This window comes from Fusarium tjaetaba, assembly GCF_013396195.1.
Source record: "Fusarium tjaetaba strain NRRL 66243 chromosome Unknown NRRL66243_c0000337, whole genome shotgun sequence".
In the NCBI taxonomy this organism is placed as follows: Eukaryota; Fungi; Ascomycota; class Sordariomycetes; order Hypocreales; family Nectriaceae; genus Fusarium; species Fusarium tjaetaba.
The window spans coordinates 1-21436 of record NW_023501533.1 but is presented as its reverse complement, the minus strand read 5'-3'; the positions used below and the strand labels follow the sequence as shown (position 1 = coordinate 21436).

The 21436-nt window shown below is 49.0% G+C and overlaps 10 protein-coding genes across 10 annotated transcripts; 6 read left to right on the top strand and 4 right to left on the bottom strand.

The window, feature by feature from the left end:
• Positions 1-1793: 1793 nt before the first annotated feature.
• On the bottom strand, positions 1794-3649 carry FTJAE_12457 (glucosyltransferase; the record flags this gene model as incomplete). The annotated part of the gene is made up of 2 exons (XM_037345504.1): positions 1794-3340; positions 3406-3649. The coding sequence occupies 2 exons, from the start codon at positions 3647-3649 to the stop codon at positions 1794-1796; spliced, it is 1791 nt and encodes a 596-aa protein (XP_037200486.1).
• Positions 3650-4046: 397 nt separating this feature from the next.
• On the top strand, positions 4047-5535 carry FTJAE_12456 (pH-response regulator palC; the record flags this gene model as incomplete). The annotated part of the gene is made up of 2 exons (XM_037345503.1): positions 4047-5210; positions 5260-5535. The coding sequence occupies 2 exons, from the start codon at positions 4047-4049 to the stop codon at positions 5533-5535; spliced, it is 1440 nt and encodes a 479-aa protein (XP_037200485.1).
• A 182-nt stretch (positions 5536-5717) lies between these two features.
• FTJAE_12455 (uncharacterized protein) lies at positions 5718-6075 on the bottom strand (the record flags this gene model as incomplete). The annotated part of the gene is made up of 2 exons (XM_037345502.1): positions 5718-5874; positions 5936-6075. The coding sequence occupies 2 exons, from the start codon at positions 6073-6075 to the stop codon at positions 5718-5720; spliced, it is 297 nt and encodes a 98-aa protein (XP_037200484.1).
• Positions 6076-7607: 1532 nt separating this feature from the next.
• Positions 7608-8567, bottom strand: FTJAE_12454 (mitochondrial succinate dehydrogenase subunit B; the record flags this gene model as incomplete). The annotated part of the gene is made up of 3 exons (XM_037345501.1): positions 7608-7934; positions 7988-8139; positions 8210-8567. 3 exons carry the CDS (start codon positions 8565-8567, stop codon positions 7608-7610), a joined length of 837 nt encoding a protein of 278 aa, XP_037200483.1.
• Positions 8568-9671: 1104 nt separating this feature from the next.
• FTJAE_12453 (PTC7-2C phosphatase) lies at positions 9672-10754 on the top strand (the record flags this gene model as incomplete). Its single annotated transcript, XM_037345500.1, has 1 exon — positions 9672-10754. One exon carries the CDS (start codon positions 9672-9674, stop codon positions 10752-10754), a length of 1083 nt encoding a protein of 360 aa, XP_037200482.1.
• Positions 10755-11234: 480 nt separating this feature from the next.
• On the top strand, positions 11235-12393 carry FTJAE_12452 (s-adenosylmethionine mitochondrial carrier; the record flags this gene model as incomplete). The annotated part of the gene is made up of 3 exons (XM_037345499.1): positions 11235-11255; positions 11412-11592; positions 11645-12393. The coding sequence occupies 3 exons, from the start codon at positions 11235-11237 to the stop codon at positions 12391-12393; spliced, it is 951 nt and encodes a 316-aa protein (XP_037200481.1).
• Positions 12394-13750: 1357 nt separating this feature from the next.
• FTJAE_12451 (uncharacterized protein) lies at positions 13751-14461 on the top strand (the record flags this gene model as incomplete). Its single annotated transcript, XM_037345498.1, has 2 exons — positions 13751-14196; positions 14248-14461. The coding sequence occupies 2 exons, from the start codon at positions 13751-13753 to the stop codon at positions 14459-14461; spliced, it is 660 nt and encodes a 219-aa protein (XP_037200480.1).
• Positions 14462-15098: 637 nt separating this feature from the next.
• Positions 15099-16337, top strand: FTJAE_12450 (translation initiation factor 3 subunit H; the record flags this gene model as incomplete). Its single annotated transcript, XM_037345497.1, has 3 exons — positions 15099-15164; positions 15257-15723; positions 15776-16337. The coding sequence occupies 3 exons, from the start codon at positions 15099-15101 to the stop codon at positions 16335-16337; spliced, it is 1095 nt and encodes a 364-aa protein (XP_037200479.1).
• A 1394-nt stretch (positions 16338-17731) lies between these two features.
• FTJAE_12449 (adenosylhomocysteinase) lies at positions 17732-19137 on the top strand (the record flags this gene model as incomplete). Its single annotated transcript, XM_037345495.1, has 2 exons — positions 17732-18632; positions 18689-19137. 2 exons carry the CDS (start codon positions 17732-17734, stop codon positions 19135-19137), a joined length of 1350 nt encoding a protein of 449 aa, XP_037200478.1.
• Positions 19138-20043: 906 nt separating this feature from the next.
• FTJAE_12448 (d-3-phosphoglycerate dehydrogenase) lies at positions 20044-21233 on the bottom strand (the record flags this gene model as incomplete). The annotated part of the gene is made up of 5 exons (XM_037345494.1): positions 20044-20385; positions 20440-20843; positions 20894-21070; positions 21127-21134; positions 21190-21233. 5 exons carry the CDS (start codon positions 21231-21233, stop codon positions 20044-20046), a joined length of 975 nt encoding a protein of 324 aa, XP_037200477.1.
• Between the last annotated feature and the right edge of the window lie 203 nt (positions 21234-21436).

Here is a 21436-nt window from a genome sequence, read left to right as displayed (position 1 = left end):
GGGGTCTATCCTCACATCGCCATGTTTATAACCATAGCCAGGGCCTCTCTAAATATGTAAGATCGGTCAATGCAGGGCAAGGATTATATATCCTTGCCCTGCAGATTCGTCTCTCGTTTCTCGGGTCTTTTCCACGCGTCCGTCCTTCCAAGTCCCATCCTCGCTTTCAGCTCTGTCTTACTCGTCAATCCCATATCTCGTCATATCGGCCAAAGCCTGGTATCTCATGGTTCGCTTGTGAACGAGAACAACTCCATGATAAGTTATCCTGCATAAAATATTACTCGACAAGACTCTTCTCCACCAATAGGCATCGGGTAGATTCTCGGTCATTGGCATATGATCCAGATCAACAATCTCCTCACCCAATTCATTTGGCCCCCAATGGCTCTTCTCCTCCCCGAAGCATGCAACCCAACCTCACCCCAAAGTCGTTTTGCCTCATGGGAGGGATAACCAAGAGTCTTGAACCTTGCTCTCACTCGTTTCCAGAATCAGCATCTTATTCCCGACCTTGCAGATTGGAAAGTGCATGCGTCCATCGTATTCCGATATGATCTACCCTTGGCTTTCGAGCACTGGCTACCAAGACTGACACTGATGATGAGGCAAAGTAGAATGTGAAATTCCAAATGAACGACTCCCAACTTCCCCAAGAGACCTAGTGTCAGCAAAGATCTGCAATCATCTCGACCAGGCTCTCAAATCGGATCCGACCCCAGGCAAGAAGCACATGCATATTTCAGGCCTTTGGTTTCTTGGACACTTGGCAAAGTTAGCTCCAGGCCTTCTGACATTTGTTGATGCCATGAAACTGTCCATACTCTGGGGCTCATAGTAAAGAATCTCGGCTGTGGCATTGATAGGCTCTCAGTGGCGATGCAACAGCAAGATCTAAGCTCATTGTCATCCTTCATCATGGCCAGGAACTGACCTTATCACAATCATCTCTAATACGAAGAAGGATGAGGCCATGTTCCCAGTCTCGGTGTCAAAAGCATCATGGTCATGACTGCGCCTTGAACGGGAGTCGCATTCATCCCAACAGCTCCTTCATCTGCCGTACTCGCGATTCAACCCCTTCTTTGAATCCTTCTTTGCCTAGAATGTCACGCTGGAACCGTTCCTGCGGCCTGTATCAGCAGGAATTAATGATGTCACAGGAGGGATTATCTTTGCGCTCTTTCTATGATCTTAGATCTCATAATCATCCATAGATCTTGTCGTCACTGAACGAGAGGACAACAATTTTTGGGTAATGTCTCAGCTTATGTCTATCCTAGAAGTCTGACCAAAACACACAACTCTCTTATCCAGTCATCTCGCCAAGGTCTTTTCTGCAAACAAGTGCAGTTTGCAATTCTCCTCGATACTTGAAAGACCAAGATCTATTGCCCCAAGGTGATCCTGCTGTCTAATTAGCAATAGTGTCGGCTGTGTCTACCTATAAGCTGCCAAGTCAATGACGATGAGAATGTGTTCATTGCTATCGTCGCCCGTGGCCAACGGGCTGAGTCGTGTAAGCAGTCTATCAGTCGACAACCAAGCGTTGCTCCTCGACCTTGGTCAGCCACTACTGTCATGGCTTTCTGAAGGAAGCTGCCCAAGCATAAACGAATGTTCATCCGATAGACGAGATGGGATGTCGAAAGAGTTACACCCATTAACGAATAACCTGGTACAGAGTAGGACACAAGTTGAACAAGCTCGTTCTAGCAGTTTGGACAACGATGGAGAGATAACGCCAAATCAAAATCGTATTGAAATCTATTATCGACAAAAAAAATGCCTCTCTACAAGGTCTTGCTCTTTTTATCCTTCTTACTTGATGAGCCTCCAGGTAATAGGTCGCTCTCCTGGATAAGCTTAAAGAAGCACCAAAGATAGCAGATTATGAAGCCCGCGGCACCAATTCCAACATTTGCCACGACCCAGAGGTCGGGCTTATCAACAGGTGGTGTTACAAATGTGTCAAGAACATGCCACGCGCCCATGGCGACATAGAACACCAGATGCAGTAGTGCTGTGCACCATTGCAACCAGGCAGCTTGACCTTCTTGGAAGTAGGCGCTCAAAGAGGTCGGTGGGAGGCCGAGCAAGTAGGACCAGAGGAGGGTCAAGACCGCATATGGAACTCTCAGGTCGACCCGTTTGAGCAAAGGGAACATAGTCCAGACTCCCAAGAGGTTGGCGAAGCCCACCCAAGCTCGTGTGTCCTTGTTCAACCCGTGCTTTCCAGCCAGAAGTAAGGTCATTGGCATCAATGGAAGCAAGACACTCTTCTCATGCACTTGGTAGCTGAACAAGAAGAAGCCCCAAGCTGTGGCAGCAAAAGCCAAAGGAAGTGTGGACTTTCGTGGTCGCAGGAAGAGAATAATGTTAGGTGGTATAATCGAACCAAGAGTAGCACCAAGAGCTGCCTTTTGGAGAAGAGCTGTTGGCCACTGTCGGAGCTTTATAACGACATTGGCGGCGCACCAAAAATTGGCGACCTTGTCCTCAAACAGACCACGCGCAAATGGGAAGACGCGGTGAACCATCTGAACCAACTGTTCCACAATAGGCCAATAAAAGGCTTTAGTGTCTAGAATATTGACAAGCTGAGGGAATAGGGGAAGCGAAGGAGAATCCTTGGAATCCCCATGAGCATCGATGCCCTGGCTCTTGTCGTAGAGTGTACCAAGAACCAGAGGTAGAATTAGGATAGCAAAGGAAACAGCTGTCACAAGTGCAATTCCAAAGAGTCTGGTAAAGTTAAGTCGCGGGTAGACGCAGCGGCCGAGAAGATAGGAGAAGACGCTGAAGGCATAATACAGAGCCATCTGCTTGAATCCCAGCGCGCCGACGAAGAAGACAGCAGCCCACTTGTAGCGCTCAGCCAACATACTCGACATGCTCGCCATGACAAATCCGAGCATAACGGTGTTGTACTGGAAGTGAACATGGTCGATGAGAATGGTAGCAGGCTGCATGAGGATCGCGACGAGCGCAAGCCATGCTGTCCAGTTTGTAACCCCTTGAAGTCTGCTATATCGTCGCACGAAGACAATGGCGGCTGGGACGTAGATGAGATACTCCGAGATGATGACTGTTGCCCTCATGAAGATCTTGAGGTTGGGGTCCTGGTTTCCTCGAGAGGTGAAGAGCGCGAACCACGAGGGATCGATGAGAGAGCCAATCTTGCCGAGAAGCCAGCTGTGGTAGGCCGTCAGGGGAGGATAGTCGAGACCCCACCATTGAAGATCGTGGAAATACCATTGCGATATGGGAAGCTGTGTCGTGACCTCCATCCAATGCCGCTGCGCTTCGTAGTCTCCAAACATGGGCGGTTTGCTGAACCCTGCAAATCAAGCTCCTCGTTAGCGAAAGGTGTCATGATGGTCAAGTCGAAGCGGCCATCCTTACCAGAATATCCCCACAGACCAGCAGCCCATCGAAAAAGACCGACCACCATCAGAATCACGGGCAGGACCTCCCATTGCGACAAAGAAGTCCGCGCCGGCCACAGAAACGCTGCGAGAGGGAACGCGGGCGCTCGTACTAGGGCTTCTGTGCGAGGGGCCTTTTCACTGCCGCCATTGCCATTGCCAGGTTTCTTGGTATTAGCCTTGCGACGAGGCTTGTGTGGTGACGGAGAAGGACCAGCCATTGTCACCTCGAGATAGCGAAAGTCGTCATTAACAAGAGTGGTTTGGTTGATGAAGGAGGAGGAGAGAGCGTGCGTGTAGCGAAGCTCTAACTAAATGACATCCAATGCGACCCCGGAAATTTTGGTGGAGCTTCAATTGTAGGTAGAGCATCGGCCGAAAAGGAGCTTCCGAACCCCGGAGCTAAAGCCAGGGCAGAGACGTCACTTGAAGCAGTGCGTAAACAGCTGATATGCGCACAGTACAGTACTCTTATGGTGATAGGTATCGTCAGGCCTGGACTGGACCAAGAGCTTGGCAAAACAATTGAACTCAAAACTTGATCTTGACTCTTTTCTTTTTGTTACTGCAAGTCTTTCTATACCTAACCTCACAGTGAGGCCTCTCTTCTAATTCAAAATGCCGTTCCCTTTCATTCTCCCAACAACTTCGGCTTTCTCATTCTCATCAAGCTTCAGCTCCGAGTCTCATCCTTCACTGCCCCTCAACGCCAGCACATATCGTGGGGTAGTTCGAGATGCCCTGAAAAAGCACAAGAGACTTCCCCCAAGCTCTCAGGTCTCAAATCTAAACACAGTCATTTCCAGCGTCAATGGCTACATCCCATACCTACTAGCAGTGGACGACGGTCTAAGTAACAAGGGTCTGGCTATCGTCACGCAAAAGACCCCCCCGGCTATCGAATGGAGACCAACTTTGTCTGGCGAAGTCGTCCCAGGACGTGAGAGAGCCAGAGTCAAGATTTCGTCTTTGGAACATGAAATTGCCTTTGTATTTTCAACTCTGGGCTTCTCTCATGTTCTGACAGCTCGGTCTGCTTTACAACCACTTTATTCCACCAGTAACGAGTTTCTCGGGGCCCAGGAGCGAACAAATGCAGTCACAACCGCAACGAAATGTCTCCTCGAAGCTGCTTCCGTGTATGATTATCTCGCAGGTCGAATTAAGCACGCTACAGCGACCCCTCCATGTCCTGATGTTGCTCCTGGGACAGCTCGAGCCTTGTGCTCTCTAGCATTGGCCGAAGCTACGTTACTAGCCGTTCTTAAAGACGATCCGTATCCAGCAATAGTCGCCCAGGACCGGAATAAGAACGATAAGGAGTGGATGTTCAAGGCTCCTGAAATTCCAAAAGTTCGCGCCCATCTTTATGCCCGACTGTGTTTAGCAGCCTCAGAGCATGCAGCCAAAGCATCATCCCTATGCAGCACAGCAGGTTCTGGTTCACATAAGATCAACATCGCTCTTCTGAAATATCTAGAAGATCTTCGACGAACATGCCGAGCTCGCGCATGTCGTTTTTTTGGAATCGATGCTGAGATAGGTGGTCAGGTTGCAGATGGCATTGGATGGGTTCGTGCGGGCTTATCAGAGCTAGGTGTTGAGATCAAAGACAATAACAAGAAGGGACTAAGCTTCAGTCGATTAAAGAAGGATTTCACTGAAAAGCGTGAGGATCGACGTGTGGATAAGGAGTCTGCTTGGGGAAGCGATGCTGGTAAGATGGAGGAGATTCGAGTACTAGAGATGCTCGATGCCAAGTGGAACAAAGTTAACGATACAGTAAGCACTACATCGAGAATGATATGTTATTTGCTAACATTTATGTTAGATGAACACACAAGTAATACCCCCCATCAACACGCTGCTTAGCAAGATGCCATCAGGGCGAGAGATTCATACACTCAAGCCCTATGAAGTGCCCTCGCTAGACAGGGATATCCTCGAAGCCATGCGCGCACCACCTGAGGATGACGATACATATGTCGATGACCTAAGTTCAGATGACGATGTCAAGGGTGGACCTTCAGCACCAGTTGGTGCGTTCCCAGGAACGGTAGATGATTATTCACGAAGCCCAAGCACGCCAGGCAATGCCTACTACTAGTTCTAGGAGAGGTCTAGGTAGTTTTAGAGTAGAACGTGTTGTATAACTAGATTAATGACAATCTCGAATGCCTAGGAAAGGACATCATCCTGAAAGATACAGCTTCCAATGTCGAACACTTCCATCGTTCCATCGCCAAACTCTTTCCATCTCAAGCCAAATCAGAATGGCTAGCCATCCGTTTACAGAGTCGAGTTAGTGGCGGACTCAGGAGTTGGTGTGATAAGATTGATGGCTATGTCTCGAGTGATAAGGGTGATGGTAGGCGTAGTGATAGGGGTGCTAGGAGTGCATGGCCGTGGTGTAGGATACAGGTGAGGAGAGCAAATAGGATAGCATCTGATAAATTAGCAACTTGAATGTTCTATGTTTGTATCTCTTTGGAGTTGGAATAACTTACGCTCCGTACATGACACCACAGTCGTTAATAGCGTCCACGCAGAGGGTGGGACAGGCACTTGTGGTGGTGTTGGTGCTTAAGGGCACAGCAACAGCAAGGCCAACGATAGCGGAAGCGATGATGGTGGTTTTGAAGAACATGATGAGGTTTTAGGTGGGTAGTTTGTGTAGATGTGAAGTGTAAGGTCTGAATTGTGAAGTTGTGGATGGTGATATCAAGGTTTGTCTTCTGTGGTGGGTAGGAGTTACCAGACTTTATACTTCTTCAGGCCCTACCAATAAATTAAGATTTTTCGACGATAGAACCAAATACTCCAACTCATATCAACATTCACTTTACCGTTTGCCTCGAACGTATCATCATGGCTACTCAGTATACAAGGTTCAGTATTCCGCAGACCGGCAGTTGTTGTGAAACATGATGGCGATCTTCAACATACATAATGTAAGTAGCCGTGGAAAAAAGCTAAGGTTACCTTGTCTTTGAATCAAGTACCAAGCACCAAGATATTGGCAGTTTTCGGAACATAATGTCTTGATGAGCAGCACAAACATACCAACGAGCTCATGTACTCAACTGCCGCCTGTTATGTCAAATGGTCTTGACGAGAATGACTGTGATTCCCTGCTCGATGAAAGCATCTTTTGGTCAGGGAGGTTAATCACGGTTGTAAGAAATCTTGACAACACCACAAAGTTCAAGCCCACAGTCGTACAAATGTCAAAAGAACAGGAGCAAGGTTAGGTTCACACAAGCTTCTGGCTGTTATAGTTGCGATTCAGGCCTGCAAATTCTCCGAAGCCACATATTAAACATCACAGTACATGACTTGATCCACTTGCTCTGAAAACACATTCTGTATGAAAGTGTTCCGTCATCAAAAGCCACTATAAACCGTCCCGAAGCCACTCTGCAGGTACTTTACACTGCTTCAACCCCTGCCCCAATTCACGTGGAAACTGCCGGTCTTTCTTATCCTTGTGAGATAACGGAATGTATCACGTAGCATGATTTGTTGATCATGTTGGGTGTGTCGATCATTGGAAATCTGCACTCGCTGTCTTCATGGCAGACTCGTGTTGTAGAAGTGATGAGAAGGCCAAGAGCTCGTGTGAGGCAGAAACACGAGTTGGAAAAAATGATAGTTTCAACCCGAAGCTCGAGAATTAAGGGCAATTTGAAAATATCGACATTCGGTATGACCCTTACTTTAAGGCAATCCAGCAGGGGCTCGATCGACAACTGCGACTGGGCCAGTCAGGGCGGAAGGTCAGAATCGCAGCGTCAGGCGAAGTCCTAAATTCTTAACTCTCGATCGGTCTGTATATGGTGCTCTTTCTCAAACACGGACAGGCTTTTCGAGGCGCTCGAGAGTACGGTATCGTAAGGACGGGGGTGGCGAGCGTAGCTAAAGTCAGTTTACAGGATTATGCCCGAACGAACACAAGAAAGACGGCAACAGTACAGGAACCAGGGGTGAACGATCAAGAAAATAATATTGCCAAGTTTGCTATAGAACAAAGCGTGGAACTCCCATCCATAGCCTATACACAGGGTTAAAGTCCTAATAATCTCATACGCAGATTTTTGCTCTGCGACAACCCTTTAAATGTTTCGCTTCTCCCTGCAATCGTCACATCGTTTTCGCGACATATTCGTGGTTTTGTTAAATCTAGTTGCCGAAAGCCATCTGCTTCTTGATCTCGGCAATGGCCTTGCCAGGGTTGAGACCCTTGGGGCAGGCCCGTGTGCAGTTAAGGATAGTGTGGCAACGGTATAGGCTCATCGAATTCTCGAGGTTGGTCTTTCGCTCGGCGGTGCGCTGGTCACGAGAGTCGGCGAGCCATCGGTAAGACTGGAGAAGGATGGCGGGGCCAAGGTACTCCTCAGAGTTCCACCAGTAAGACGGGCATGAGGTAGAGCAGCAGGCGCAGAGAATACACTCGTAGAGACCGTCGAGCTTACGGCGGTCCTCCTTGGTCTGTCGGTACTCCTTGCCCTGAGAATTGGGTTAGTAAATGCAAGATTCCGTATGTGAGAAAGGGGTCGTACATCTTCGGCAGGGGTATCGCGCTGAAGGTAGGGCTTGATGCTCTTGTACTGCTTGTAGAAATGTGTCAAATCAGGGACAAGGTCCTTGACAACATAGGTGTGAGGGAGAGGGTAGATCTTGACGTCGGAAGCAGCCTCAGTGGGAATTCGGCCTGGTAATGTGTTAGCAATTCAATTCCCGACATGATTTGCCGCATGCGACCTGGGTGAAGGGGTACATACACAAGCAAGCAAGAGTGTTCTGTCCGTTGATGTTCATGGCGCAGCTACCGCAGATACCCTCACGGCAACTTCGTCGGAAGGTCAGAGTAGGGTCGAGCTCGTTCTTGATTCGGATGAGGGCATCGAGAATCATAGGTCCAGTCTTGTTAAGGTCCAAAGTGTAGGTCTGAAGACGAGGCTTCTCGCTGGGTGTGTCGGGGTTCCATCGGTAGATTTGGAAAGACTTGAGGTTGGCATTAGAATCCTTGGGAGGCTCGCTGACTGAGGCCATAGAACGAGTGAAGACAGCGCCAGGTCGGATAGCAGCCGTCCTTGAGAAGGCTCCGACGAGTCGGGAAGAAGATCGAAGAGCGGCCATCTTGACGAAGAATCGAATCGAGGAAGTACAATTGCGATTGGGACCGGAGGAGAAGGACAGTCAAACTTCGCAATGTTTAGTTGGAGCTGTGGTCAGACAATTGACAGGAAAGAAATGCCGTGCAATCTCCTCCGATAGAGTTGAATTGTCTATTCGCAAAGGGTGGCGTTTCGAGGATTCTCGTCGTCATGTATTGGGTTGGCAAACCTTCCTCGGTTATTGCAGTTTACACTGGGACCTACGGATGACCTCTGGCCAATCACAAATTTGCGATTGTCAACTTCGGCTTCGCTGCTCTCGGAATCGGCAGGAACAGCGCTCGTGAAACCACGTGACTTGCCTTGCTCACGGATATAGATCGCGGATCAACAGCGGGTATCAATAATTGCGGAGATGGGAATCCGGGAAAATCTTGGAGAAGCATGCAGTGGCTGTGAACCCATGCACCGCCTCCTTTTATTTTATCTTGCATATCCGTATGTGGCTTGCCTAGGGGAGGAAAGAAAACGTAGGATTTTGATCCTAAATGACAAAAAGACTTAGGTAAGATAGCCTAAGCTTAGGATAGCCTCTGCTGAGTTTATTTTGACACCCTCTATTAAGGTTCGCTGTTTTCTTGCCCCCTGAGGCTTGCCTCTTTGTTCCGAGGAATTGGTTCTTGTGAAAGGATATCCATTGGAGGGGCTTTGCTTGGCCAGTCATGGAAGATTAGATAACAAGTTGGTAAATCGGCGCTCAACAACTTTGTTTCTCCGTTCACGATCCCACTTCTCTCATGACACCAATTTTTTTCTCTTACGATCTCCTTGGCAAAGATGATTTCTCTGTAATTTCTATCAAAGTCTTATCGTCACCAATATTTTAATCCTCCTCCGATCCTCGCTCCGACTCGTCACTATTCGCATCGAATCTTGTCTCTAGACGATCCATTTCCCACCTTAGCCCTTCATGGCTACGCCCTACAATCGACTTGCTACGGCTTCATTGCGAACGCTTGCTAAGGGTTGGTCGCATTGCCCGTAAAATACTCGACAACCCTCAATTCTAACTGTGCCAGCTCCGACGCAATCCTGCTCCCGACTCCGTGCTCATCCTCATGTCGCAATGAGTTCGTGCCCTCGCTCCAGACTCTACTCCACCTCCAACGATGCTCCTCGATTCTCTTACCATGTCGCCTCCTCCTTCATTGCCAAGGACAGGCCATACGATCCCTCCACTCACGTCTTCCACTTCAACCCATACAATCGCATTCAACCCCCTCGAAACCGTCGACCTTCCGCTCGACCCGAATCTGGACACGATGCCTTCTTCGTCAGCCGAATTAACGACTCCGGGTCAGTAGCCTTTGGCGTTGCTGATGGTGTTGGGGGCTGGGTAGATTCCGGTGTCGACCCCGCTGATTTCTCACACGGATTTTGCGATTATATGGCATTGGCTGCCCACGAGCACCAGACCAGCTCAGAGCCTCCCTTGACGGCAAGACAGTTAATGCAGAAAGGATACGAGGCAATCTGCAATGACAAGAGTCTCCGTGCTGGCGGAAGCACAGCATGTGTGGCTATTGCTGGAGCAGATGGCAACCTGGACGTTGCGAACCTTGGTGATTCCGGCTTCTTGCAACTTCGACTCAATGGAGTTCATACATATTCCGAACCCCAAACACACGCCTTTAATACTCCTTTCCAACTATCTCTCGTACCTCCCAGCGTTGCTGCTCGCATGGCAGCGTTTGGTGGTGCTCAGCTTAGCGACCTTCCCAGGGATGCTGACGTTACCCAGCACGCGCTCCGTCACGGCGATATTCTTATTCTTGCGACCGACGGTGTTCTAGACAATCTCTTTAACCAAGATATTCTGCGAATCGCCAGCCGAGTTTTGGTATCCACAGGCGCCTGGGTAATGACTGATGCTGGAGGTGTGCGCGTTGCGGATTCGCTAGAGCCTCTGGTTGAGTTCCCTGAAGCCTCCGAGGGCAAACGAACAGCTACACTCCAGAGCGCACTCGCTACGGAAATCGTGACAGCCGCCAAGCGAGCCAGCGTCAACACAAAACTTGATGGACCATTCGCCAAGGAGGTCCACAAATACTACCCCCAAGAAAACTGGCATGGCGGCAAAGTCGACGATATCTGTGTCGTGGTGGCTGTAGTTAACGAGACGACCCCCGCTGTAAAGAGCAAGCTATGATTTCCTTTGTCATTGGATTTACGGCGCGATTTTATGATAGAGCAGAGGACATCTTATAAAGACGGGAACGCAAGCATTTTGGTGATTTATTATCTTGGGACGTTTTGGAGTCATTAAGTCACATAGACGGCAGGGGAAGCGCCGGCTTGCTTGGATTGAATCATGGGGTTGTATATGGGCTGGCGTCAAGAGATGGGATCATGTACATTCTTAATTCTTAAAAGTAGTTCTGATTTGTATCATCTGACTTGAGTTATGAGACAAGATGAGTGAGGTGTTGAACTCGATATGGAGTTATTCTTATGATAAATTGAAATACCTATGACTCATGACAGGGGGTTCCAATGAGTTTTCCACTGAAAAAGTAGAGATGTCTTTATTCAGAGTTATATTACGTCCTTTTACATGCTGTGAGCTCGAGATATTTCCATGATGAGTCGAAGTGCAGGGTAATCCTAGAGTGGATATAAGCACACAACCATGACATCACCAGCTCATGGTGTAAGAGAGCCCATATTTCACTACCAACCTGGAAGAAATTCATCATCACGATGCATGCAGCAGACGTGTAAAGAAGAACATGTCGGACATATATATTGTAAGGCTGGCTAATAAATCAATTTCCCGAGTATGATACACTCACTAACACACCTATAGGCTGGTGCTATTGCAGCATTTACAGTAGATGTCTTGGTTTACCCTCTCGATACCATCAAGACTCGATTGCAAAGCCAAGATTACCTCAAGACATATTCTGACAGCTCGAAAAAGAACATATGGGCTGTACGAGGACTCTACCAGGGCATTGGAAGTGTAGTCCTAGCTACTCTTCCAGCAGGTTTGTAACAGAAGACGTAATATGAGGAATTGCTGGCTTACACAATTCACAGCGGGTCTATTCTTCTCGACATATGAGAGCGCCAAACGCATCATCGGTAATGCGACGCCATTACCACAACCACTGGTCCACTCAGCAGCCTCGGGGGTGGCAGAGATGGCATCCTGCCTAGTCCTCGCACCAGCAGAAGTCATCAAGCAAAATGCTCAGATGTTGCAAAATGATGGTCATGGGGTTGGACGATCTGGATCTTCCACCTCCATACAGGCATTCCGTCAGCTGGCCGGTGATGGAGTATCACGTCGCCTTTTTACAGGCTACACAGCACTCGTCGCACGAAATTTACCATTCACAGCTCTCCAATTCCCTATATTCGAACATGTGCGAGCAACATATTGGAAATCACGAGGCTCCGGAACTTCGGAGCCGGGGCTGATTGAGACGGGACTCGCTACAGGTTTAAGTGCTGGAAGCGCCGGATCAATAGCTGCCTTCATAACGACACCGAGTGATGTCGTCAAGACGAGGATGATGTTGAGTGCCGGAAATCAGAGCGAGAAGTCGACACAAGGCCAGAGCGAAGTCGCAGCAAAGATGGAGGGGAAGCAACCAAAGAAGGGGGCGTGGACTGTCTCGAAGGAGGTTTACCAAGAGAGGGGAGTGCGGGGATTCTTCCGGGGTGCGGCTCTGCGATCCGGGTGGACGATGCTAGGGAGTGGACTCTATCTGGGGTCGTATGAGATGGCCAAAGTTTGGTTGAGAAGGGGAAAGACAGATGTGGAGGACGATGGTCCATTGTGATGGTGTGCGATATAAGTTGTGATAAACCAATTAGATATTCGATCATATATTCTAGCGATTTCCATATCAATTGACTGATATAAAGACCCCAAAGGACTGTATCACAAAATTATAATAATTATGAAATTATACAATGATCAACGAGCACGATCGTAGATCAGATGTCGACATCCCCGTGGCTTCTGACGTCTTCACAAAGTTATGTGCGACAACCCGAGGGAGGCTCGTAATCCAGAGAATTCATTCGACAATGCCAGATCACGTCTTCTATAATCAGAGGGGAACGATGAGAACGAAGACCATGCTTTCTAATTATGCTGCTTCAAAAAAATGCGTGCAAACGAAGCTTTTCAGAACTTTAAGAGTTGACTTTGATTGGGAGATTAAGGCATGGTCCTTACAATGTAGTGTGTAAATGGGTTACGTGAAAAGCAACTGTCAACAAAGAGTCATTCTCGTCGAGTGTCCGGCTGACCTCGAATATGTAGTATTGTATCCGTGTGGTGTAGTAGTAATTCGAGATGGTCGGTTGGGTCGTACCGTCGGCCATTTTCTTTTAGCGCCAACCGCAGCCACATGTCATTGCATTTTGGCCTGCGTTAGTCTCACATCCGTGTTATCAAGGACCCCTGGTTACACCAAAGTATAATTCCTTCTTTGTTCCGACTCTTCACCTTGTCCTTCCATGGATGCCCGAAACCGGTGAAATGGTCGATGAAGCGTTCTTCTGGCGGTGAAGGAAGGATCTCGCTCGTTACTTGTAGCCGATCCCGGTATTTCATCATGGTTTGGTGAGAAGTCGCCATAGATCCATGTCTCTGATATGCGAGTTTCCGGATCTCTCAGAGACAACGAGAATTCCGGCATACTTCGTTATCTTGCGAAGCCGTTTATCAAGGTATTCCAGTAAAAAACGACTTGCAGAGTTCTCCGATTTTCAGATAACACGCCTAGCTGACTCGGACAACAAGTCTTGACCGGTCTAGTTCGAAGAGTGCCATTTTTGAGACGCCCGACCATCCGCACTAACAAGTAAGTAACTTCGAGAACTACCGGCAGAACGACCCTTTGACACCCTTCACCGACCCACATGTGTAACCGTCGTCGTCCGGCTCGGATGGTGTCATTTGAGCACGTTATTCAAGGCTTGATTGCCTAAGAGATTGTAAAGATGTATCGAGTGCTATAAATTGCTGATGACTCGCTGTCGCCGTCGCCGCGCCCTGACTTCGTAGTTCCTTATATTTCCCTTCCATCTTCTGCCGTTGTGTGTCGAGATACCCAAACCATTTCACTCTGTCTTGACTGCGCACTCGGTACCTCTTCAACCACACAGCAAAACTCAAAAAAACCCACAATGGCAACTGCAGATGTGCAAACAGCCCCTGGATCATCACTTGACGTATTTTCCAAAACAGCTGCCGAAGTCGACGTGAGAGAAATTAGCCCAGCACTCGCATCCAACCACCGGTATCTTATCCAATCGCCATACACGGAACGTGAGCATTTGCTTGACCTCGACACTCTTGACAACGAAAATGAGCTCCTCGCTCGAGCCTTGAGTCAACTTCGAGTTCTTCGCGACGACTATGCGACAGCCCCATACACAGAATCCTTCAACTGGCCAGAGGTGATCGAAGAAGTGAAACGTCTTGCGGTCGAATCTGGAAAACCCTTCAAAGAAACATCGTTCTATATCGTGGCATTCCGATCACGAATCAAGAAGGAGACCGAGTATGCTGACCTGGGTGTTCTCGACAAGGGAGCACACGCTGAGGCCGTGGCGAGTGGTGGATTCCTGAAGTAAGTTGGAAGTGTATCTTCTGTATGGGTCCATCGTATTGACATGAACAGATACTGGTTTGGTGAACCTGACTCAGAGTTGGCCAACTTGGCGACTTGTGTCTGGCGTTCGCGGGAAGATGCTAAGAATGGCGGTACAGGCCCAGCCCATCGCAAGGCTGCTGGAGCAACTCGCTCCTTGTACGCATTCTGGAGAATTGATCAACATCGACTTGTGATTCGGGACAATGCCGAGAGCTGGGAGATCATCCCCTGGCAGGATTAGATGACAAGGTTTGAGACTTCTGAAACCTTTTATTCAGGAAGCTTATGAGGCGTTTGGTGTCGGTCTTGAGGGTTTAGAAAAACATGGGACAGAAAAAAGAATGGCGTTTGCTCGGATAAATGATGATTTTCTCGGAAAACGGACTAGACAGTAGAATGATAAACGAAATAAAACAATAATTAGATTTTAGATTGCTCGTGATATTCTAGCTGATGGCATTCAAGATCTGTAGAACGTTGAGAACGAGGGCAAAGTGCCAGAGCTCAGAACGGACCGCGAAGAGACGTATCGAAGAGATAAAGTACATGGCTATTTCTTATCATGATATCGAGCGTAATGTCGGTAAATTAGAGCACATAAGGCATCTTTTCTGGTCGCCGTATGCTTGACCTGATGGTGATAAACGAAGATCGTAGGTCGGCTCGTACCGTCAATCGCGGGATATATAATCTGCCGCACCTCACCGCCTAGATAATCCCACAGCCCACAAATGAGTACACGAACGAAAAGTTTCGATATTCCCACCTTCAGAGCCCCGAAGCCTTGCAACACCACCCGCCTCTTTCGCGATCGTAGCGCCGAACCTCTATCCTTCTCTCGCGGCACCGTGAATATATCCTCCCGAATTTTTGTCAATATGGCGGACGCTCCCAACGATGCGGCTGTTGCTGCGCCTTTCCAGGCCGTTCAAGTCGAGGCTCTGGTGAGTAGAATATGCCCCACCTTTTGGTCTTTGAGACCCCCTCTTGAAGTACGAGTAAAGAGTAATGGGACTGACCTCAGTCGGTGGTGTAGGTTATCATGAAGATTGCCAAGCACTGCTCTTCGGCTTTCCCTTCTGTTGCGACTGGAGCTATTGTTGGTATGGAGAACGAGGGTCTCCTCGAGGTCACCAACACATTCCCTTTTCCTACCGTCGACCCCGCTACGACCGATAGCCACCAGAACGATGCTTCGCAGATCGCCGCTGCTGCTCCCCGACAGAAGAACAACATCCACTACCAAAATGAGATGATCCGACACCTCAAGGAGGTCAACGTCGACGCCAACAACGTTGGTTGGTACACAAGTGCCACCATGGGCAACTTTGTCAACTTGAACTTCATCGAGAACCAGTTCCACTACCAAAGCGCCAACGAGAACACTGTCGCCCTCGTCCATGATGCTAGCAAGAGCTCTCAGGGCAACCTGACCTTCCGGGCTTTCCGCCTCTCCCCTGCTTTCATGAGCGCCTACAAGGAGGGCAAGTTCACAACCGAGAGGTACGATGATGCTATTGCCACGACTGGAGACAGAGATACTAACCAGTAACAGCTTGCAAAAGTCTAAGCTCACCTTCAAGGATATCCTCACCGAGGTCCCTGTCAACGTCCACAACTCTCACCTCCTCACAACCTTCCTCCACCAGATTCCTTCCGCTCCCGTGAAGGGCGATATTGAGCAGCCCTCATCGCTTGGCGACCTCAACCGTAGCGCTCTCGAGCCTCCTCTGTATCCCTCTATCGACAACCTCGACCTTGCGATCGACCCCTTCCTCGAGAAGACCTGCGATCTTCTGCTCGAGAGCATCGAGTCTCACTACACCGACCTCAACAACTTCCAATTCTACCAGCGACAACTCGGTCGTGAGCAGACCAAGATTACACAATGGCAGACCAAGCGCAAGGCTGAGAACGCCCAACGTGCTGCTGCCAAGCAGGCTCCTCTTCCCGAGGATGAGTGGCAGCGACTGTTCAAGCTTCCCCAGGAGCCCAGCAGACTGGAGGGTATGCTGAACGCGAAGCAGGTGGAGCAATACAGCAAGCAGGTGGATGGATTCACAGCCAACGTCAGTGCCAAGATGTTTGCCGTGCGGGAGAACTTGATGCCAAAATAGATGGAGGACGGGCGAGACGGGGATTTCAAAAAGTCTCGAGGGATTTCAGGAATACGAGACGCTCAGTGATGGTTTGCATTGGCGGCGTTCCGGACAATGTCGAATAATATCGAGTGCTGGTCTAGATTTTAAAGCGTTGAGAGAGAGGGAGAGAGACAGAAAGAAAGGAGCACTTGATGAGCACATGATGGGCCAGCCTGACGTTGATGTCTTGGTGTTGATGTTGAAGAGTCACGAAGAGATGGACACGACTGTGGCATTGCCTTGGTCATAAAAAGCTGGCTTCGTAGATAGCGCCTGCAAACAAGTTCTCATAGTCTGAGAGCATTGAAACAATTTTACGTTTAGAAGTTCATTAGTACTGCCGCTTTGTTGCTTTGTCTTTGAGTGAACTCGGCAAATAAACTCGGGATTTGAAGTGGTTCATGGTTAATCCAAGACCAGGGTTTCATGGTATAAATATCTCATCTCACTTATACGCGGCGAAAAGATGTATGAAACAGAGTGATGGGTCTGGTATCATTGAGTCTTTTAACGAGACCAAAGAGGTGCCTCCGAGCTTACTCTCCCCTCAGAATATTCGGATATACAGATTAGTCGGTCTGTTTGTAGCTTGTAGACGATCAATGACCCGTAGTGTTCGCGTGAAGCGGTGCTCGGCTTCCGAGCGGGGAATATCAAGGGTCAAGTCAAAGTCAGCCAAAGCTGCATCTGTACGAAGCAAGTTACATATGCACAGTCGGAACGATCAATTGACGACTGAATAGTCACTATAGACAGTAAAAAAGAAGCCTAGTAATTTGCCCACTCACTGAATGAGAAAAATCAACGTGGTCTCCTTCTCACTAGTCCCGTATTCGTACCAAGACCTGGAGGAGCTTCCCATCATGAGAAAGCTCCTCTTTATTTTTTCCTCTGGTGGATTCTCCGAGTCCCTGAGATCCACCCTCACTCGGAGGTACCTTTTTGGCGCTGTTTCTTCGAGGGTACCAGGTTCAGCACCCAGCCAACCACCCGCTTACAAGTACCTAGCCTCGAGATCGACTGGACTCGGAGTGCATTTCTGCTCTGCCCCGCCTCAAAATTGCTGGGCCTCAATGGCAGAAGAAAATTCTGCCCCTCATTTTGCCGTCCATTGACTTCACCGCCCGCGAAAAAAACCCCACTGACACTGCTGGGCCCTGGTCAACCCCTCCCCCTCCAGGCCCCTCCAGAGGCTCTCAGCCCATAGAAGCAGTTCTCTCTGCCCCGCCCAATGTTATCTCGTTGTTGATTCTACAACCTACATATTCTTCCTCTTCCCGTTCAACTTTTTCAATCCCTTCTTCTTCTCTTTCTATTCTCTCCTCTTCCTATCCATCCTTTCATCCCTTCCTCCTCCACATCCATTCATCATGTCTGCTCCCGCCCACAAGTTCAAGGTCGCTGACCTTTCTCTGGCCGCCTTTGGCCGCAAGGAGATTGAGCTCGCTGAGAATGAGATGCCCGGTCTCATGCAGACCCGAGCCAAGTATGCTGCTGACCAGCCTCTCGCCGGTGCCCGCATTGCTGGCTGCCTTCACATGACCATCCAGACCGCCGTCCTCATCGAGACCCTCACTGCTCTCGGTGCTGAGGTTACCTGGACCAGCTGCAACATCTTCAGCACCCAGGACCACGCCGCCGCTGCCATTGCCGCCGCCGGTGTCCCCGTCTTCGCCTGGAAGGGTGAGACCGAGGAGGAGTACAACTGGTGCCTCGAGCAGCAGCTCACTGCCTTCAAGGACAACAAGAAGCTCAACCTCATCCTCGACGACGGTGGTGACCTGACCACCCTTGTCCACCAGAAGTACCCTGAGATGCTCAAGGACTGCTTCGGTGTCTCTGAGGAGACCACCACCGGTGTCCACCACCTTTACCGCATGCTCAAGGATGGCAAGCTCCTTGTCCCCGCCATCAACGTCAACGACTCCGTCACCAAGTCCAAGTTCGACAACCTTTACGGCTGCCGTGAGTCCCTTGTCGACGGTATCAAGCGTGCTACCGATGTCATGATTGCTGGCAAGGTCGCCGTCGTTGCCGGTTTCGGTGATGTCGGTAAGGGTTGCGCCATGGCCCTCCACGGCATGGGTGCCCGTGTCCTCGTTACCGAGATTGACCCCATCAACGCTCTCCAGGCTGCTATGGCCGGTTACCAAGTCACCACCATGGAGAAGGCCGCCAAGGTCGGTCAAATCTTCGTCACCACCACCGGTTGCCGTGATATCCTCACTGGCGAGCACTTCGAGGCTATGCCCAACGACGCCATCGTCTGCAGTAAGTTTTATCACTCTTTCACTCAATAATGATTCATCACTGACATTGGTAAACAGACATTGGTCACTTCGATATCGAGATTGACGTTGCTTGGCTCAAGGCCAACGCCAGCTCTGTCCAGAACATCAAGCCCCAGGTTGACCGTTTCCTCATGCCCAACGGCCGTCACATCATCCTCCTTGCTGAGGGTCGTCTTGTCAACCTTGGCTGTGCTACTGGCCACTCTTCTTTCGTCATGTCTTGCTCTTTCACCAACCAGGTCCTTGCCCAGATCATGCTGTACAAGGCCGCTGACAAGGCTTGGGGTGAGAAGTATGTCGAGTTCGCCAAGACCGACAAGCTCGACGTCGGTGTCTACGTCCTCCCCAAGATCCTCGACGAGGAGGTCGCCCGTCTCCACCTCGACCACTGCCAGGCTGAGCTCAGCACCCTCAGCAAGGTCCAGGCTGAGTACCTCGGCCTCACCGTCGAGGGTCCCTTCAAGGCCGATATCTACCGCTACTAAGCGTGTGTAATCAATACCCAGGATCCTTCAACTGGATTCCTACGTGTAACGAACTTTTCCCTCTTCTGTCGACATGACAATCGGCAAAATTCTAGTTTCAACAGCATGAGCTTGCGTGGCATATGGGTTGGGAGAGTTACAAGGACATCTGCGGTTTTCTGATTTTTTTTTCTCTTCTCTTCTTTGTTTCTGCTTATTTGGGTTACTTCTCTGAATCATCAACGAGAAGACTCCTCGCAGGGTGCAGGGAGGGGCAAAAAAATCTTGCTTTTTCAACAAAATGGCGTTGGCTTTTTTGCTAATCATGATTCCCCCCTTCGAGATTATAAAAATGGATGATGAATGGAATGATATGGACGGATATGACCAAGACGAGACCTCCCCCATAGGGATGGATGAGATGGTAACTCGATACAGGCAGGCCCGTCAACCGTGGCCAGGATAGAGTAGAACTTCAAAAAGAGAGATTCTGACTCTAACACTATTGCTCCTTATGTGATTATTTCGTTATGATATCCTCTGACTGTCTACTGCGCAAAGGCTCGGTCACTTCTACGTAGTCTTGGGTTGAAGCCGTCATGTATTGCTTGTGCTCTGGGTCGCTTTGGGCTTATTGTTTTACCAGGTTTGCTTCAACTGTTGAGCTGTTCTAATTTAAGGTAGCCAGCTAAAAGTCAATTAAGCAGATATAAGGTTATTTGCAATCTATCATCCGATCTTGGTAGTGTAGGTGAAGATGAGATGAAAGACTTTCATCCCAAGTACTCAGAGTCTTAGGTCAGCTTGGGATCTTGTGTTACACAACAGAGCTTCATTTGGGCTATCTAATTTTATTTTGTTCGCCCATTCTATACGTTCCGAGCTCTTTACACCGTTAACGCTCTGATGTGGGGACAGAGTTACCGTCTATTGCAGATCCTTCTGCTCAGAAACGATACTCTTCAACTTTCCTTCTGTCACTGCAAGACGAACATTGTCCATAGCCCAAGCCTCCATCAATCTCTCGGTCTCTACAGTCCACGTTCCCATGTGTGGAACAAGCAAGACGTTCTTGTTCTCCAAGAGCCCTGGATGGACCTCTGGCTCGTTCTCAAAGACATCAAGACCAGCACTAGCAACTTGTCCTGATTCAAGAGCGTCGACGAGAGCAGCTTCGTCCATCACTGCACCACGAGCGGTGTTGACAATTACAATGCCACGCTTCATAATGTCGAATTGAGGCTTTGCGATAGTATGTCGGGTTTTGGGCTGTAAAAGGTCAGTTTGGAATCCCTTGAATATCCCACTCATGACTAGACTCACATTCAGGGGTAAGTTGAGACTCAACACATCACTTTCTTTAAGAAGTTTCTCGAAGTCAACATACTCAGCACCGTCCTCTAGATCAGGTGATAAACGGCTTCGGTTGTGATATCTCACAGTCATGCCAAAAGCTCGGGCTTTGCGTGCAACATTGCGACCGATGCCTCCCATGCCTAGAATGCCTAGCACTTTGCCTTGAGGATCATGACCAAGTGAAGGTGGAGGGGAACCTCGCCAGGTTCCCTCTCGGAGAGTGAAGATTGAGGATGAAATATTTCTCAAGGCGCCGATAAGAAGGAAGATAGTGATGTCAGCCGTGGCATCGTCTACAGCTGTGGGTGTGTTTGAAACACGAATACCACGAGAGGTGCATTCAGAGACATGAATTTGATCATATCCGGCGCCTGAAGTAGTTATTTAGTAAACCTGGTCACGGCATACTCGAAGCACTCACCGTTATGACAAATGAACTTGAGAGACTTGGGCAAGACATCTAGTAACTCGGCATCAAAGAGTCCAGTAATGCCAACAGACTTGTTTGTACGATAGATAGCCTTGACTCCATCGAAAGCACCAGACTTGGTCTCTTCTATAAAAGCAGATCGCTCATTTGACTGTGGGTAGACAGGTTCTATAATCTCACAGAGCGAGGCAAACTCTTCATGAGCTCTAGAGCAGCGCGTTAACTATGATATCTGTAGAGGGAGAATATAGAACATTCATGTTCCTTGGGGTATTGGCAGAACTTACTGTTTGGTACTGCCGAGGAAGAGGACTTTGGGTTTTTCTGCCATAATGAAGAATTTTGAAGAACAATATCGAAAAGGGGGAAAGAATCGAAGCCTTGAAGATCCTTGAAATGGATTTATATCTATCACAATATCGAGTCAGATCTCTCTTGTCCGATCGGACTATCAAAGGACCTTCGGCTTTCAGGCCGATAGTAGATGATACATACCGAACCAAGGACATACAATGTCCGCCTATGGCGGGGTGA